The following is an 18,216-nucleotide window of genomic DNA, read 5'->3' as shown; positions in this document are numbered from 1 at the left end:
AGTCCACTTATAAAGCTAGAAACAAAGTACCCTTCAGTCAAGTATGGGTTTTATTGCAACATATAAGGTCTTAACTCTTCAAATCTTTCTTGATATTCGTCCACAATAGTCTTTTGGGCCAGTTTGTTGAACTCGTCTGTTTTGTCAGAACAGGCACAGAACCTTTGGCATAAGTCATTAGTAAACTTAGACCATGTCACCCTTTCCTTTTGTGTAAGATATCCATCAAACCACAGCTTAGCCTTTCCTGCTAAGTACATAGCAGCTATCTCCAATTTCTGGTGATTCGAGATTGAAAATATGGCAAAAGTATTTTTGGCATTTTTAAGCCAATCCTTTGGATTGCTTCCATCAAAGACCGGCAACTCAATCTTAGGTCTAGGTGCAAATGTATTCATAACAGTTGAAAAACTACTACCAGCAATGAAATTAGCATGTTTAGACTGTTTAGTATTAAATTGAAAGGTACTGCCATTGAGGCTAACAATCTTGTTGCTCTAGGCTTATAAGCTTATTTTCCATGATCATCTATTACTGTGATTTCGAGAGGTGCCTTAGATTGAGAAATAGGAACAGATGGTTGGTTGCTGGTCATCTCTTCTGATTCTGGTTGAGTTTCAATTACCATTCTTGGATCCAACAGTTCAAGCACTTGGCTTATTCATTCCCAATTTTCAGTAAGTTGAGACTCAATAAGCTTCCTTGGTTTTTCCCACCACTTTGGGACTGTTGAGTCAGCAGTCATTAGAGCCTCAAGCTGCCTTTGCATCACCTGGAACTGCTTTTGTAGAGCATCCAGTTTTGCTCCATCAGTCATGGTTTGCTATTTCATAGGTTTTCCCAGATTGAAGGTAGATCTATTAGGCTTTGATACCAAATTTGTAATAGAATGATATTATTGATTAACCAAAGATTAATCTAAAGAAGAGAAGAAAGAAATAGACCAGAAGAGAAAGAAGATTAAGATCAGAAAAGAGAGATATGAGAGTAAGGAAATTGTGGTTTCTCATTCACGCTGAAAATGTGCATATACATGACAGTTATAATTTGTGAATTACAATCCACAATACAGACCGTTGTTATTTTAGTAACTACTATTCTTATAACCGACTAATCATTGACTTGATAGTTTGCACTAGATAACTCCATTCTCAACTCCTTTGCATCATCTTTACTGCCAGTTTCCTTTAGCCACTTACTGGTATCCATTGCAGCTTCTAACTTCATCACACTTTACCATTACAGCAGCCAGAGATTTTTGAGTCCCTATCTAATTCATCCCATTGCACCTTTGACTGTTGGCCCTAATTGCCATCTCTCTCCTCTTTCTTTTTCACTCACCAATTCCTCTTCATTCATTTATCCCTAAAATATCATTACTGCCCTTAACCAATAAAAAAAATTCCTTCAGTGCCCTAAAAGGAAAGGTGTCATCAATATATGTGTCGTGTAATTCATTTTCTATTAACGATAGATGTTTCTCCATATTGAGAATCTTCGAGTGCATTTGGATTTAAAATATAATTTTCATTTTCAATTTTTGAAAACTAAATTTTCTTATTTCTATTTATTGTTAACTTCATGAAAAATGTACTAGCTAAATGAAAATACAGAAATTGTTTTTCTACAAAATGAAAATAATAAATTACGTTTGGTATCAACATTTTCTATTTAAAGATCCAATGGAAATAATAAATAGAATTTCTGTTAATATTCTCAAACAATATAAATATAGTGAAAATGTAATTATTATTATTTTCTTTTGAAAAACAAACAAATAACACTTTTTTTTTGTACTTCTAATATGTAGCAGTTCAGTTCAAAAACCACAAGCCATTTTTTTTTTAATTATACAGGAATATTTCTGGTTTGTTCCAGTTGATTTGCTTTTTATGGTTTAGGATCTTACTACCATTGGTGCAGCTCCAATGGATGGATGATAGTCATGAAGTGCATGAGTCCCTAGAGTCAATGCTGTGAATAATAAATGGTCATATTAATATTAATAATAACAATATTTTTTTTGAGTTTCTATTTTATGCTCATAGTGGTAAAGATATTTGCCAATTTCATTGCACTCATTAAGTGGATTATAATATTCTTCTCTTGTGGATTTATTGAACCTTTTTTTCAGGTATTTATGAGAAGTTTGCAGAGGCTTTTTCAAAAGCTGTCCAGAATCTGCAAGTTGGGGATGGCTTCACTGAAGGTGTGGTCCAGGTAGTTAACCTAAGCTGTGCATTCGGGGTTCATTTCATATTGTTGTTGCCAAACTGGTCTTAATGTGTATGTGTGGTGAGTCTATACATTTTATGTTTCTCAGCCTTCAGTTTGTAAGGATAATTTATGAAAATTATATTGATCCTTTTTCTGAAAGTACCGTATGGAAATCGTAAGAGTTGTGAAGATCTGCAGATATGTGGGTGCCACTGCTAAGTTGCTTGCTCTTTCTTTTAATTAAATTTAAAAGGATCATAATTTTGATTTATTGTACTTACCTATGTAGGGTCCACTAATTAATGAAGCTGCAGTGCAAAAGGTTAGCTTTGCTTTAAGTTTTCCAGAATGTATCAACTATCATACCTCTGATTCTTTTGTTTCTAATCTATTTCTCTACTGTCTTTTACCTATGGATTTTTCTTTTTTCACAGGTTGAATCATTCATTCAAGATGCTGTATCAAAGGTTTGTTTTTTTTACCTTTCCTGTTAAACTCTATGACTGCCAATTGTCATAGACAAGCTATAGAATGTATTGTGTGTTTAGTTTCTCTGGAGGAATTGTAATGGTATATATTATATTCTAAGTTTGCATTTTCAGTATGAATGTGTTTATTAATAAGTTTAGTTGGAAAAAAGTTAAAGTTGGAACATTGTACATGGGTAGGTGGTCAGGTGATGCATGGATTGATGTTTTTGTTCATTGATTGCATTCTTTATAGTAAATTTGATTAAAATTTTCAACATCTATGAAATCACAAAAGATATAACTTTTTATTGTTAGTTGCAGTTTGGTGCTTGCTAAACTCTTGACTTATTATCATAAGACTATTTTGTAGTATTTAGCAATCAATTTTCTGTAATCTTAATTTCCATTTTAATTCATAGTTGCCTATGTTTTTGCATGCTCAATTTCACTACACTTGGTTTCTTCTTAATTATTAGCTCAAGTACTTAAGCAGCTTAATCTGTTAACTTGCTGCTGCATCACGTTAAGATTATACATGCAAAACCCAGAAAACTCTCAATTAAAACTAGAATAATACATTTATGGAAATTTGGATCAGTCGTATCTTCAGATTCAATTAATGTAGAAGATAGTTATTGATGCGCAAGAGTGTTTTGTTGTTTGAATTCTAAGGTTTTGATGTCTAATTCAGAAGTCTGTGAATGTAATGAAACTTCTCAAGATGCATTAATGCGTCTTGTGCTCATTGTTACTGATAATTAACCATTAATGGTAGCGTTATATGATTGGACCAGATATTATTAGTAGTGTTAAATTATTGGACCAGATATATTTATTGTTTATCTTTTTTGGAATATCGAAGTTACTGTGGTCTGGTACTAATTGTGATAGGTAGTATCCTGATCTGGATTTACTGATCAGAACTTGAAATGATATTTATGAGACAAGGGGTCGAGATGATGATTTTAGTGTAAGTAGGAGTTGCATTGCAAGTAATGTCAATGTATCTGTACTTGCTTATTTTTAGCAACCCAAACCTGCTTATTTTGGGTACCTGCTCATTTTTTATATATTTTTGATTAAATAAGAATGAACTCTACTGTCTCCTCAGTTCTTCCTCTCCTATTTCCCTGCCTCTTTTGGTAAATGTTGCTAAGTTTTGTCACTGCCTGTGACAGCTTACAATTTTTTTTTCTGTTAATATTTAATTTATCTCATCTCTTATTGATCATTAATTTTTCGAAGGGAGCAAAAGTCATTCTTGGGGGTAAAAGACACAGTCTTGGAATGACTTTCTATGAGCCCACAGTTGTTACTGATGTCAGGAGTGAGATGCTATTAGCAAGGTACGTCCTCAAAGATATGCTGACATTTCAAATTCGTTACTTCATATGAGATGATTCTTTATGCTGGAGAGTGTTATGGTATGGTCTGACATTAGTAAAATGCTTTACTAAGCCATAATATAATAAACAACTATTTAGGGAAAAATTATAATTTCCATCCTTTTTTCTTTTTTGAAGATGGAAGAATTTAATGGATTCATTCCTTCCAATCAAGTGGGAATTACTGTTAACTATAACCTTTTTTAATGCATTCAATCAAAATTAGAGCAAGAAAAAAAATGTATTAATGCACATACAAACATATATGTATGTATTTAAAAAAACAGATACATTTTTCTCGTGAAAGAAGTGAGATATTATTAAGCCTTAAATTTGAATGCAAGAAATCATTGGACATCTAACATTGAAGGAATAAGGCTAATATAATACTCTTACCTCCCTTTTCATGTGGCTTGCGGCCTTCCACTCTTGAGCAAGAAAAACTAAAAAGAAGCATAGATGCTTCATTCAATTTGTGTGATCACTTTTCAAGGGGATTTTACTCTGAAATTTAATGTAGACTTGTTCTTTATCGTTGTTTATTTATTTTTGTGAAAATCTAATCTTCATTATTATTTGATTAGTTAACTTTGTCTATTTTAGTTAAGTCTCTTATTTTTAGAATAAGGAGTGATTTGGGTAATTGCACCAAATCCATTAGATATTTTTCTGTTATATGTAGAGAGTAAATTTACTCCTTTGATTAGCTGTTTTAATGCATGAAAATCTTGGGTTTTAAGGTTGAGAATATTCAGTCTTTAGCCTATATATTTTTATGCAATTCTAACATTGTAATAAGAAAAAAATAGAAGAATAAAATAGTTTTATTCTAGAGATTTCTTCAATTTTTAATGCCTTAGCTTCCTGCAGCTCATCTTGCCCTAGTAATGTGTCTCTTTGCTTGCTTTGGTAGCCTTAGGCTTTGTTTGGGTCCAAGGAAAATTTGAGGAAAAGAAATATAAAATTCTAGAAACCATTCTCAAAGTTTGGTTGAAACGCAAAAAGTTGAATATATTTTGAAGAAATATGAAGGAAAATCTCCCTACAATTTTTCTTGTCTTTCTGTACAAAAATATGATGAAAAAGAAGCTTGTTGGGGGAACTTTGGTTGTGTCATCTTCTCTCTTCTTTTGTTGATGCCTTGTTTCTACGTCATTGAAAGCTTTATGGCATTCAGAGTTAAGACAAAATTTTCTCTTTGTTGGGTCCACTCTATGGTGACTGACACTTGGCCTTCGCTAACTCCTTTATTTTATGTATTAATTATAAAAATATAAAATTTCCTTTATTTGCAAGAAAGCTAACAAAAGTTCTTTTCCTTGCACTTTTTTTTCTTAAACTTTGTAACATTGTAGCATTTAATTTTAACAAGTGTCTATTATCAAGCAATTGTTAATTTAGGTTACCTAATTTTTTCTCTTATATCACCAAACTAAATCTCCAATCTTTGCGGCTTCTCATATTTTTTCAGAGGGTTAGATCAAGATAATCTAAACTCCATCTGCACCTTTCTTTATGTAGGATTTATCTTGTAAATATTTGTTTAAAAGTAAGTCTTTTATGGCTTGCTTTGTTTAGAAACCCAAGCTCAGACCCATTTGATTGGGCTTTTTCTGGTTTTAGTTTTCTAGAAAAATTGGACTACAATTAGGCTTAACTATGAGCTAATATTCAATGAACTACACTATTTGTTTCCTTCTGCTGCAAAACGCTGCTAACAACTACACTTTAGGATTTGGAGTGCAAGACAATTTGAAGAATTTTTTTGAATTAAACCCTTTGTTCACCTTTTATATTTCGAGGATTTTCTTGCAGATACGCAAACCAAGCACTCTTTGTGCAAAACTTCAAAATAAATTTTTAAGTGTGTTCCATCTCATATTTAGATAAACCAAGCACTATTTAGTTGGGCTTTTTCGGGTCTTAGTTCGCTACTAAAATTGGGCTAGAACTGGGCTTAAAAATGCACTAAAATTCAATGAAAAGTAAATTACATCCTTATCCTTATGCAGTAAAAACACTTGTAATATTAATTCTTTATGTGTTGGAATGCATGAGGATTTGTAGAGTAACGGTGTTTTTTGTTTTTAATTTTAATCTTTTACTTGCTTTTTCCCCCATTTGCTTTTTTTGTGAGAGTGTTAGTTAAAAATTAGTTCCGAGGCTAAATATTTGGTTAAATTGTAGCATTGTAATATATCTCCTGATGGTTGCTTAAAAGCATCTTCTATTCTCAATAATTTTGCAGGGGTGATTTGATAATTGTTTTTTTTTTTTTTTTTTTTTTTGGGTATTGGATTCTGCAAGTCAGTTCATGATGGATTATATTAGGATCTTGAATATAGCTTTTATTTGCTTTAATGCTGTCATTCTCCTTGTTGCTTCTATGGAGCTGAGAGTTTACTCCATTACCAAAGTGGTGAAATATTTCAAGTCAATTTGGTGTCTAAGTTACCATATGTCATTGTGTATATGTTTGGATTGAATATGCAGTTTTATAACATTAAATTAAATTTCTTTCCAAGTACATGCTATCATGTTGCCTCATCAACTTTGCTGCATTGACTGTTTCTCTGTGTATATACGTCCAGATTTATGAGATGTGTTTAAATTTGTCTTACCTCAGAGAGGAGGTATTTGGACCTGTGGCACCTCTTTTGCGGTTCAAAACTGAGGAGGAAGCTATTCGCATTGCAAATGACACCAATGCAGGTTCATTTTTTTCAGGCTTTAGTTGTATTCTGATGGATGAGTTAATCCATTGTCTTTTTAAATTTGTTATCATTATTTTTTATTCAATTATTGAGTTTTCATCAACTATTTGTCTTGCAAACCTGATCGATCAATCTCGTTCAAAAATTTATCATGCACGTCCTCTTCTAGGATGATGTTATACATTTGAATTTATTAGAGCGCATGCTTTCTTGCACATGTGCAGGGTTAGCTGCATACATATTTACAAACAATGTTCGACGTACATGGCGGGTCTCAGAAGCTCTTGATTATGGGCTTGTTGGTGTTAATGAAGGAATCATTTCGACTGAGGTGGGTTGTATTTTCATCTATTAACAGATAAAAATAAGCAGTGGTTGTAGATTTAAATCATGGATGATTTGCTTCAAATCAGGTGGCTCCATTTGGTGGTGTCAAGCAGTCTGGTCTTGGACGAGAAGGTTCTAAGTATGGGATAGATGAATATCTTGAAGTGAGTGTAATTTTTGATATCACCTTAATGCATTTTTTCTGAAAATGATTGTTTGCAAAATTTGCAACAAGCATAGTCTTTGATTTGCTGGTTCCGTACTTCCTAATGCCTCCTCCTTGCTGAAGCAATCTTTCATGTTATGCAGCTCAAATATATTTGCCTGGGAGATATGACCAGAAAATGAAGGGCAATGTATGTATTTAGATCCTTGGTTACGATATAAGGTTGGAGCTGGGAAGTGTCGAAACATCTTGCATTTTAATGTGGCTGAAGTTAGGTAATCTTTGATGCTGTTGAGTAATAGTTGAAGGTCACATTATGATAAATTTCTTGCCATTACTGTATCTAAATAAATGTGAAGAAGCCTGTAAACAATGCTCGTTTATAGATAGTTTTGTTTTGATTATGGTCTCTAAATCAACATGAAGAAGGTGTGGACGTTATGGTGCTTGATTTTTGGTTAGAATCATTTTGAAGTATCATTTCAGTTTTATTTGGTGGCATGGATGCTCGTCTCCTCTTCCATGCTTTTTTGATTTTTATTCTTTTTATGGGTGCAATTTGCTTAAAGAAATGTGTGTTAAGATTACTTAATTGCGATTGACAACGTGGTTATTCTAGTTTGGATACCAATGGGTAAAATTAACCGTAACTTTTAATATAAGATAGAGGTAAAAGTGAGGGTGGAATAGAATTTGATTATATGTAGATCACTTCCTTCATTCATTTATTCTCTAAAGGATATGAATATGACAAGAGAATTTGGACATATATATATTCCTTCAAAATGAAAGCCCACCCAATTCTCCTGTGTGTTATCATCATAATGATTAGGTCAGCAGCATGTATGTAGTATATATATCTCTAGTGAATAGTTTTTTTATTAAATAATATAAAATTTTATTTTAGATTTATTATAATTGATATATTTTTATTTAAAAAATTATATGAATATATATATTTATAAAAAAATTATGTCAATGTATAAGATAAAAAGAATAAATTTTTATTTTTATTTTTATTTTTTAAAAAAGCTTGGGGGTGCTGGGATTACTGGTATCATCAATTAAATACTAGCTAGAATGAGATGATAGATTTAAAATATTTGGTGGATATGGGTACGGGAATGTATGTAATATAAAATTTTGAAGATAGGGATGAAGAATGTTTTTATTCAATCTCATACTTAGTTTTATTTACATTCATTAGAGTAAAATTAATCAATCAATCATAATGCAAAATTATATGAGATTTATTAAAATTTTATATGAAATTTATGCTTATAATTAGTGAATTTTTATATTTATCTTTATTATGATTGAAGAATTATAGTATTATAATAAAAAAAAAATATTGTATTTAATATATATATATATATATATATATATATTCCCAAGCAATGAAGACTTTCATTCTAAACTCTTTTTGTGAAACTCCAAATATTCCATCATTTTATAGAGATATCGTTGCACTACAACATATTTTCAAGGAATGTACAAGTTACATGCCCTAATATGATATAATAAATTAGATAATTACACTTGTAGCCTAAAACTTGTGATTTTACAATTAAGTCCCAAAAACTTTCAAAACGAGGTTTTTGAGTCCTAAACGTTTGTGAGATTTTTAATTAAATACTTGTGTTAATTTGATTAGCTGATGTGTCATTTTTGTTCTTTATTTATTAAGTTTTCATAATTCTAATGTCATTTGGTTTTCATATTTATCCTTTTAGAATCTTTTTGTTATTTCTATTGAAGCTATATATATATATATATGTATAAATGTAAATAATTAGATTTTATTGCAAATAAAAGACAAAAAATAATAATGAAATTTATTGTTTAAAGCCCGTTTTCAATGAATTTGTTCTTAAGATTAAAAGTGGGTTCCCATCCTAGTGTTGCCATTGAAGTTGGTTTTCAACCAACAGTAGTATTAAGGCATTTTGAAATGCCTAGGACTCAATTGCAAAAGCATGCTAAGTATTAAGGTAAAAACTGTAATTATCCTGAAATGAATGCATGTCATCCCATTACTATTACCCTCACTAACATATATTTATCTCCCAAAATCAAGCAAATTAATGAATGCAACACGAATCCGAAAACTATGCCCAAAAACAGCAGCACCTCCAAAAGAAGAAAAAAAAAAAAAAAGAAAAGAAAAAAATCATGAAGTATTATAGTAGCTAAGATGGAGATCGCACCGTCCAATTAACACCCACCGAGGGGGGGATGTGAGAAAAGAGACCAGCTTTATAAAAACAGATGGGTCCCTCAGCGTTTGCCTTGCAAAAGGAATATATTCATTTTAAAGAATAAATTCTGTAAGCACATAAAGATGCTTGAAATTCAAGCAAACATGGCCTTAAATACTAAGCCACCCAACTTTTTCTCTAGGCTATGGTTTTAACACATAATAATATAATGAACTAAAAGTTAAACCCAAACTTTGCTTCATTTTATTATAAAAGGAACAGCTATTGCACCATACCACTTTAAAGAAGATCATCTCCAAATCTAATTGAAATTCCCCCTTTTCTTACATATAGATAGTGACCAATTCTACATTATAGTAAGAAGCAAAAGGGTGGTGAAGGGAGATTTGATCCACATCATTTATTGTCTCAAACTAGCTTCACCGTATCTTGTTGGCATCCATCTATTGGTTTAACGTGAGCTCTTATATAAATGGATTTTTATTAATAATCTACATATAGATTTAGACGAGCATTTAAGTTAATGGCAGGTGTAAATTTCAATCCCTCTTTAAAGAGTTGGTTTGAATCTACATTAATCTCTACCAAATTATATTTAATAAAAGCACTTCGTGGGTGTAGGACCGATTGATCTTGACAAGGTCTAAATTGGAAAATCCAAACATGGGACTATATGGTAGCTCTAACAGATGTAAGATTGGCATAACTTCACTGAAGATATAGAATTTATTTTGGTTTAAGAATCTTTCTTTTGATTGTCAAAGAAGAAAGCATTTATTCCCACTAGGATTTGGGTAAACACGATGCATTTTTTTTTCCTTTAGATTTTTATCATCTCCCACCACATTTGACGTCTTTGCATGGGCTTTAAATTTGGAGAGAGAGAGAGAGAGAGAGAGAGAGAGCTTTTTTTTTTTTTTTTTTTTTTTAAATTATTCATGGTCATCTTGATTTACTACTACTTTCTTTTACTATAGGTGTGGGGCCTTGTGTCAATTTGACCCATTGGCATTCAAGTGTAGTTTGTTTGATTTGGTTTGGATGGGAGCTGTGAAATGCATGGGAAGAACAATCTTCAGTTCCACAAAAGTGATAAGAAGGTGAGGCCCATCAAAGCTTTGGAAGAGGGACTGAGGGGTCCCCTACTCCTACTTGCTGTCATCAAAAGCTCCATTCTTTATGCATTGATGTTCACGTCCTCACATTATACCAACCACACACCCCAAAGCTATTGCTCCCTCATTATTATTATTATTATTATTATAAATAATACAATTGACGTGTAATTAGAAAGGATTTAGGGTTAGTTGATTTTTTTACAATAATATAATAGAGAGGTGAAATTAAACTGCATGTCTAATGGTTGACATGAGGCTGCTGCAGGTACATATATCTTCTGATGAATTGCATATGGGTCCAAATGGCTGCAAATTTAATAATATATATATATATATATTTAATGATATATATATGTATATATATATATATATATATATATATATAGATGAAATGGACTTCCAAAGTCAAATCGAATATATACAAAAGATTTGTTCTACTTAAAACTATATTTGCAGAGCACTACTAGAAAAGCCCAAGTACATGGATTAACACAGATTTGAATCACTTCAAATTGATGATCACTTCTACCCTAAGTTAAACTAATAATTATATTAATTGTAATTGGGAATTAAGAAAAGTTTAAGAGTCTAAGATCTTAGATTGTTACATGCATGATGTTAGTATTACATTATTGTAATTGGAATTACAACTGCATGCCTTTTCAGTTCTTTGGATATTTTAGCAAAGGGAAAAGCAAAAGCAAAAGAAACAAAACACTAAAGATAATCAAATATTGATGAATATTATATAACTATGATTATAGTAATTGGTTATTGTGCATGATTGAAACTTTGGGTAAGTATCTGTTAATCATAAAATTTGCTGTCAAGAATGATGACAACCTTTTTCTTGGTAATGACATAAAGGATATATATCTTTGTTTTCCAAACCATCATAGCATCGCCCTTACAGATTTTAAACTTCATTATAACCTAAAAAGGGAATTGTACTATAAAACCAAGAAAATGAGTCAAGTGTTTAGATATAGTTGACTCTCCAATCTCTATTAATGGAAGGGGAAGGGTCCAATGATTTTCTGGATGCCATCAGTTGTCCTATTGTAAAATTGAAAAAATAAAAACAGTTTTAATTTTAATAGCTCGACTGCTTTTAAAAGGATAATCAATTATTATATTCAATTTCATTGTTATTATTATATTTATATCAAAATATATATTTTTATTATTAATTTTAATTTTATCATTACAATATTCAATCTGATTACTAAATTATCCAATCTCACCATCATAATATTTTCAATATTTTTGAGATCAATCTCAGCATCCGTAGAAATGGATCAAGAATAATTAACGAGAAATAAGTGCATGAGAATGGATTGATGAAAGAAGGGTAAAAGAGGAACATGATAAATATTGGTCATGATGATTGCATGAGGGGTCTCAGTCATATCCTAATACACTCAAAAAGCCATCACATGGTATAGAAGAATAACTCCACAAAGTTATACTCTTCTTTTGGTGATGACAAATGATAGATTACTCTCAGTCTCAGACATTGACAGTTATGTACATTCTAACAATATTTCTGTAAAACTTTCCCACTCATCTTTTCCTTGTTAAACAGTATGTCTGTCAGTCAGTGTAATGTAATTGTATTGTACATACGGTGATGATCCCATTTTTAGAGTATTTTTTTTGCTAAAATACTTTAATATATTTTTTTGGTGTACGAAATAGAATAGTTTAGTATTATAAATTTTGCTTTTCTTTATGATGAAGAGAAACTTGTGGCTTATTCTTTCTAGTAGTAGTTGAAAAACAACCCAAACCCTCTCTTCTCTTCTTCAAAAACGCACCCTATTCCCCCCTATTTGCATCGCATTTGTTCTTGAATCTCTTTCGGTATTCTCAGAGAAAGAGAAAGTTGTGAGAGAATGTTCCAACCCAAGAAGCCCTCAACTATGAATTCCCATGATAGATCCATGTGTGTTCAAGGCGACTCTGGTCTTGTGCTCACCACAGACCCCAAGCCTCGCCTGCGTTGGACCGTCGAGCTTCATGAACGCTTTGTCGATGCTGTTACTCAGCTTGGAGGACCTGACAGTACGACAGCTTTATCTATTAATCCCAACCTGATTACTCCAATATTCATTTCTTGATAATATTCTTCATGTGTGATCAATATTTACTTGACTTTGACAGAGGCCACACCAAAAACAATCATGAGAGTTATGGGTGTGAAGGGTCTTACACTTTACCACCTCAAGAGCCATCTCCAGGTTTGAATACAATACAAACAACAATATCTCATCTCATGCTTGCTTTAGCTTTTTCTTCTAGCCCTTTTGTGACCAGCTTCTGGATGCATGTAGGGTTGGTTTGATTGATTTCACTTTTCTTTTCCTTTTTGCTTCTTTTGATTACAATAATTTTAATTCTTCTTGCTGGGTTAGAAATTCAGGCTTGGAAAGCAACCTCACAAGGAATTCAATGATCACTCTATAAAAGAAGGTAAGAGATCAGGTGGGCTCTTCTTTCTAGGGTTCAATCATTTATCAGCCCAAAACATATAATAAACTCTTTTGCTTTCAATTTATTACTACTATATATTCATGCATATATGTAACTAAATGCTTTCTTTTTGTTCCCTGTTTTCGTTCGAGCTTCGGCGCTAGATCTTCAAAGAAATGCTGCATCTTCCTCTGGCATGATGGCTCGTAGCATGAACGAGTACGTGTTGATTTAATTGTTGTTATAAGATTCGCAATTTCATGAATTTTAATACATATATACAGAGAGAGATAATATATAAGAGAAAGAAATCACTTAACAGCTGTAACTCACACATGGTTTGATGGGATTAGGATGCAAATGGAAGTGCAGAGAAGACTTCATGAGCAATTGGAGGTATGCAAGGATTCTTCTCACCTCAACAGATCATACTCAATTTCTTGCTTGTTCACAACATCGATACATAGGAATAATATATTACTTTCTATGGATAAATCGTTGATGGACTTATATGCCTGGCAGGTGCAAAGACACCTTCAATTGAGGATTGAGGCTCAAGGCAAGTATATGCAGTCCATTTTGGAAAAGGCTTGTCAAACCCTAGCTGGCGAAAACTTGGCTGCAGGATGCTATAAGGGTATAGGAAATCAAGACATGGGAGCTATGAAAGATTTCGGTCCTCTCAACTTCCCACCATTCCAAGACCTCAATATTTATGGAGGTGATCAACTTGATCTTCAACACAACATGGACAGACCGTCACTTGATGGTTTCATGCCCAATAATGATAACATTTGCCTTGGAAAGAAGAGGCCTAGCCCTTATGGTGGTAGCGGGAAGAGTCCTTTGATGTGGTCTGATGAGCTCCGTCTGCAGGACTTGGGAACAGCTCCATCATGTCTAGGACCTCAAGATGATCCTTTCAAAACTGACATTGCACCGCCTTCTATTGATATAAACACTGATTTGGATTCTATATCAGAGATTTACGAAGCAAAGCCGGTGCTATCCAGCGATGGCATGGGTGAAAAGAAGTTTGAAGCATCGCCTAAGCTGGAAAGGCCACCGTCAAGAAGAGCAGCAGTTCAGACAGAGAGGATGAACCCTATGATAAATAGTGGTAGTGTGGCGCAAGGGAGAAATTCACCATTTGGATGATCAGTTGCTAACAGTTGACTTATTAGATCGTAAGTGACTTAAGATCTTATGAATTATGCTCTGATATTTTCATTAGGGTTTTAGAAAATTATAATTACTATAGGGTTTTGTCTTAGATATATGATAATGCATGCCATGCATATATATATATATATATATGTATGCAGTGCAATCTTTATTAGTTAAACTTAATTGTTATGAGTTTAGTACATCAATTTGTACTTCCCCATGATCCTTAATATTATATGGCATTGATAATTTCTACTATTTATTATGGAGCTTCATAGTTTCTCTATCCTATATAGCACTGTTTTTATGTGTGCCAAGCATATTTTCACTTTGGAAATATACATTCATACATAGATATACATAAACACACACATAAATGCTTCCTTTGACCCATTTTCTTTATTTATTTTGTGTTTTGGATGTTCGGAAACTATGTTGTCTTTACTTGAACACCTAATTTTTTTTTTATTATTTTGAATTTATTTCTTGTAATTCTTTTATACTTTTGATATAAAAATTTTGAAACATCAATTTTATTAAAAGTTTAATAAAAAATACACTAAAAGTATAATTTTGGTTGATCTCCATGAAAATAAAATAAGGGCAAGCAACTAGGACGTTGGTATAATTAAATATATACTAGTTCCCTTAACCAATTTTAAGTCAAATTAACTCATTAATTGATTTTTCTTATAATCTTCAATGCTCTCAATACAATAAATATGAATTTGCTACTTGTCAAATCGTTGGTAGTGTTTGTAGGGGAAAATTGCATGCTTTAATCAATTTTGTATCTATCATCTTTGCATGAATGTCAAAATTTGAATTAATGATCTCAAATCTTTTATTTGGCTGATTTGTGATAGAAGCTAGAGATTTTAACTCAACTGTTTAAGGAAGAAGATAAATGTAGATCATAATTGAATAAAATGTCCAAGTGCATGATCTCAAATCTCTTAAAGAATACAAGATGCTGGCAAAAAAGTAATTGATTATTGGCATTTGCATATCATTCTTGATGTTAATTCGCCTTTATGGTGCACCATAAAACACATGGGTTCAAGTTATTCCATGTGCTTGAAAGAAACTATCATATATTTAAGGTTTAGAAAGTGAAGATGGGAGAGGGAGAGGGAAATAGTTTTCAGGTTTTAATTAACAAGTTAGGATGTAAGATGACGTAATAATTGGATTACCAAATAAAGAGTCAGATAAAAAAGTGTTGTTTCCATATACAGGATTTGAATGTGGATAAAACTAATTAATAATTCAGTTGTTGTGATGGTCACGTTTGGTCAATGTCCGTCATGTCTTCTGGATTCCAGGTTACTATGAAGTAAACTTTTAAAACCCTTGCTTTTAGGTTAGTTATTTCCTATCAGTGCTGACAAAATCATGGGGAAGAACAACACTAATTAAACAAATAAAACAGAAGCCATTAAAGCAAAAGATGAAGGGTTTGGGAGGACATGCCGCTGTAAAAGCAGATAAATCATTGGGAATAATATATAATTAAGCTCATTTTCTTTACATAGGCCGGAAACTCCTTTTCTTAATTTGTTTCCCAAGGTTAGAAACCGACACCAAGTATATATCTTTTGAGCCTTTTTTTTAGCACTCCTTATTCGTCACATTAAATAGCTACTACACAACACCATACCCATAGGTAGATAGGATACAAGTATAATCTCTCTCTCTCTCTCTATATATATTATTTTATTTTAATTTAACTCAAAATTTTCCATCACTAGTGATGGTACTATATTTTGTTAATTATAAGATGGAGAGTTGCTATTTTGATGCGCTTTGGATATATAATTTTACAAACCGCCAAGTAAATAACTATATATATATATATATATTGATATTTATTATTAAAACTAATTTATTGACAATCTATACTCCATAGTACGCATATATAAGGTTGCTGTAGAGATCCTATATTCCAATCATAATCATTTATAATGATTTGGAAAACGTTATATACACTCTTAGAAAATATATAATACATTTTTAATTAAAAAACCCCCATCGTCTCCTTCTAAAATTTCAAAATCTACTTTTAACCTTAAAAATTGTTTTTAAAGAGTATATGTAGCACTACCCTAATAATTTTCACAAAGACATAATTTTTTTGTATGCATCTATATATTTATGATGAATGGTCATATATATGCAGCATAGAGGTGTTTCTTTGTTGAGGATATAGAAAAAGATGGTGGTGCCACTTACCTTTATTGGTTGCAGAGAAAATTTAGGGGACTCCAAGTTGTCAAAAAAGCTCCTCGTCTCCAATACATACCTATATACTAAAACCCACATAAATTAAGAGAGAGAAAGAAACAGAGAAAAAAAAGCTAGTAAAGCCTAAAAGAGAGGAGAGGAAGAATAAACGCAGTCCCACGAGTGCACATTTCGAGGAAGCTTCTATCTTTATAATGTGCATAAAATAAAGTTAAAAGTTTATGCATCTACCCACTTTTTTTTTCTTCCTTATATGTGTTTATTAATTGCATTTGCAATTGCAATTTCATCCCATGCATAACACTCATGAATTAATTAATTATGACTTATATATTCAGGGAAGCTAATTGTTTTGCTGGTTATTTAGCAAAGATATTATTTTTTGATCCATGCCTGCATACAGACTATGTTGCTAATAAAATCTTTCTTTCAATGAGAAAACAAAAAAAAAAAAAAAAGATGGTATAGTTGGAGGCACGTTCTTCCATACAATTATATAGCATTTGCATCACTCTCTCTGTATAAAGCACTTTGGATTCTGTTTGCTTACTCATTTCACAGCTTTAGGTTAATCGTGCATTTCCTGAATTTTCTCTACAAATAAGTACAAAACCATTCCAAAGCTTCTTAATTATGTCTCCCTATCAATCTCACTTTATAAATTAATTATACAATGCAACCTGTTAATAAACAAAACATATATTTTCGTAAAATTTTAAAATAAATACACAAAAAATTCTCATTAATAAAGTAACATATGATTTAGTATAAAATTTATATATTGATTGTACATCAAATATAAATTTATTATTTTTTTATAGAGTTATGACGAGATCCTTACACGATAGTCCATATATATACACACGATGAGACCTTTACATGATATTGCTATCCATATATGACAAAACCTGTACGTGGCGATTCAATTCATATATGGTGACTTCACTATATTATTAGAAATGTTTTCAAAATAATGAAAGATTGTTGATTAAGTAGTTACTTAATCAAGGTATTGACAAATAATAAAGTCAGGATTAAGCTTCCGAAAGGATCCAAAACTAATTAAACGAATTCAAGACATAAAAGAATCAATAGATGAAGACTACCTAAGGGAGCAATTGACTACGCATACTAAGGCAGTCGAATGCCATGGCTTCTAGGGAAAAGAAAATGTTTTTGTTAAGGTAACGAACTTAGGCAGTCGGATGCCCAGCTGAGGGCAGTTGACTGCTTTGAATAAGTCTTCTGTTTCAAGAATACATTAAGGTAGTTGAATGTCAGTGTAAGACATCCGCCTGTCTTAATGACAAAAGCGTTTGGGAACCTAAGATGTTCATGTATGATATTTGACTGTCCTAGTCCAAAAGTTATAATTTTTTGAATATGAAAACTTGGAATGAGATATAATCTTTCAAAAAATAATTTTTCACTTGTAAAAGGTGAATAATTATAACTATATTATTAAAAAAGAAGTGTTCTTAATAAAAGACAAGATTGTTGGTTGAATCAACACCATTAAAAGGTCACTAATTGATAATCTGTAAATGCACAAAATCAGAACAAGTAATATATAATGAGTAGAGTATCGTTTTTACGGAAATTGAAATATATGAAAGAGAATTAAGTATTAAAATTGTTCACCTTTAATTATATCGAGAGCAGAGCTTAAAGAGCATAAATTGCATGAATTAAAAGCATTTAAAGAGAAAAAATGCAA

The 18,216-nt window shown here is 31.7% G+C and overlaps 2 protein-coding genes across 5 annotated transcripts in view; both read left to right on the top strand.

The window, feature by feature from the left end:
* The window catches only part of LOC111276100 (succinate-semialdehyde dehydrogenase, mitochondrial-like), a 30,391-nt gene extending 22,611 nt beyond the window's left edge, over positions 1–7,780 (top strand). The window contains exons 13-20 of one of the 2 annotated variants that reach the window (XR_016333798.1): positions 2,135–2,220; positions 2,507–2,539; positions 2,652–2,684; positions 3,933–4,033; positions 6,664–6,784; positions 7,011–7,117; positions 7,200–7,277; positions 7,423–7,780. Coding sequence is in view for 1 of the 2 variants with exons in the window: in XM_022861912.2 (XP_022717647.2) it covers positions 2,135–2,220; positions 2,507–2,539; positions 2,652–2,684; positions 3,933–4,033; positions 6,699–6,784; positions 7,011–7,117; positions 7,200–7,277; positions 7,423–7,461 (563 nt within the window). In the remaining variant the exon portion in view is untranslated. The remainder of the gene's footprint in view (positions 1–2,134; positions 2,221–2,506; positions 2,540–2,651; positions 2,685–3,932; positions 4,034–6,663; positions 6,785–7,010; positions 7,118–7,199; positions 7,278–7,422) is intronic. The other variant, XM_022861912.2, reaches the window with a different exon arrangement.
* Positions 7,781–12,365: 4,585 nt separating this feature from the next.
* On the top strand, positions 12,366–14,511 carry LOC111276661 (myb family transcription factor IPN2-like). 3 transcript variants are annotated; one of them, XM_022862415.2, is made up of 6 exons: positions 12,366–12,680; positions 12,780–12,856; positions 13,031–13,088; positions 13,241–13,307; positions 13,442–13,484; positions 13,611–14,511. In XM_022862415.2, the coding sequence occupies exons 1-6, from the start codon at positions 12,512–12,514 to the stop codon at positions 14,244–14,246; spliced, it is 1,050 nt and encodes a 349-aa protein (XP_022718150.2). In that variant the 5' UTR covers positions 12,366–12,511; the 3' UTR covers positions 14,247–14,511. The 3 variants fall into 3 exon arrangements, with proteins under 3 accessions (XP_022718150.2, XP_089610808.1, XP_022718151.2); XM_089754682.1 differs by having other exon boundaries at positions 13,031–13,100; positions 13,253–13,307; XM_022862416.2 differs by having other exon boundaries at positions 12,367–12,680; positions 13,253–13,307.
* Positions 14,512–18,216: the final 3,705 nt, after the last annotated feature.

Source organism: Durio zibethinus, chromosome 25 (genome assembly GCF_047325235.1).
Source record: "Durio zibethinus cultivar Kanyao isolate XHJ-2024 chromosome 25, ASM4732523v1, whole genome shotgun sequence".
Lineage (NCBI taxonomy): Eukaryota > Viridiplantae > Streptophyta > Magnoliopsida > Malvales > Malvaceae > Durio > Durio zibethinus.
The sequence above is the reverse complement of the archived record's forward strand: the minus strand, read 5'-3'. Positions and strand labels throughout refer to the sequence as shown.

Coding starts and splice junctions, on each gene's coding strand:
- LOC111276661 (XM_022862415.2), top strand. CDS start 12,512: ATGTTCCAACCCAAGAAGCCCTCAACTATGAATTCCCATGATAGATCC. Junction 13,308..13,441: donor ATGGCTCGTAGCATGAACGA/GTACGTGTTGAT, acceptor TGATGGGATTAG/GATGCAAATGGAAGTGCAGA. Junction 13,485..13,610: donor GACTTCATGAGCAATTGGAG/GTATGCAAGGAT, acceptor TATGCCTGGCAG/GTGCAAAGACACCTTCAATT.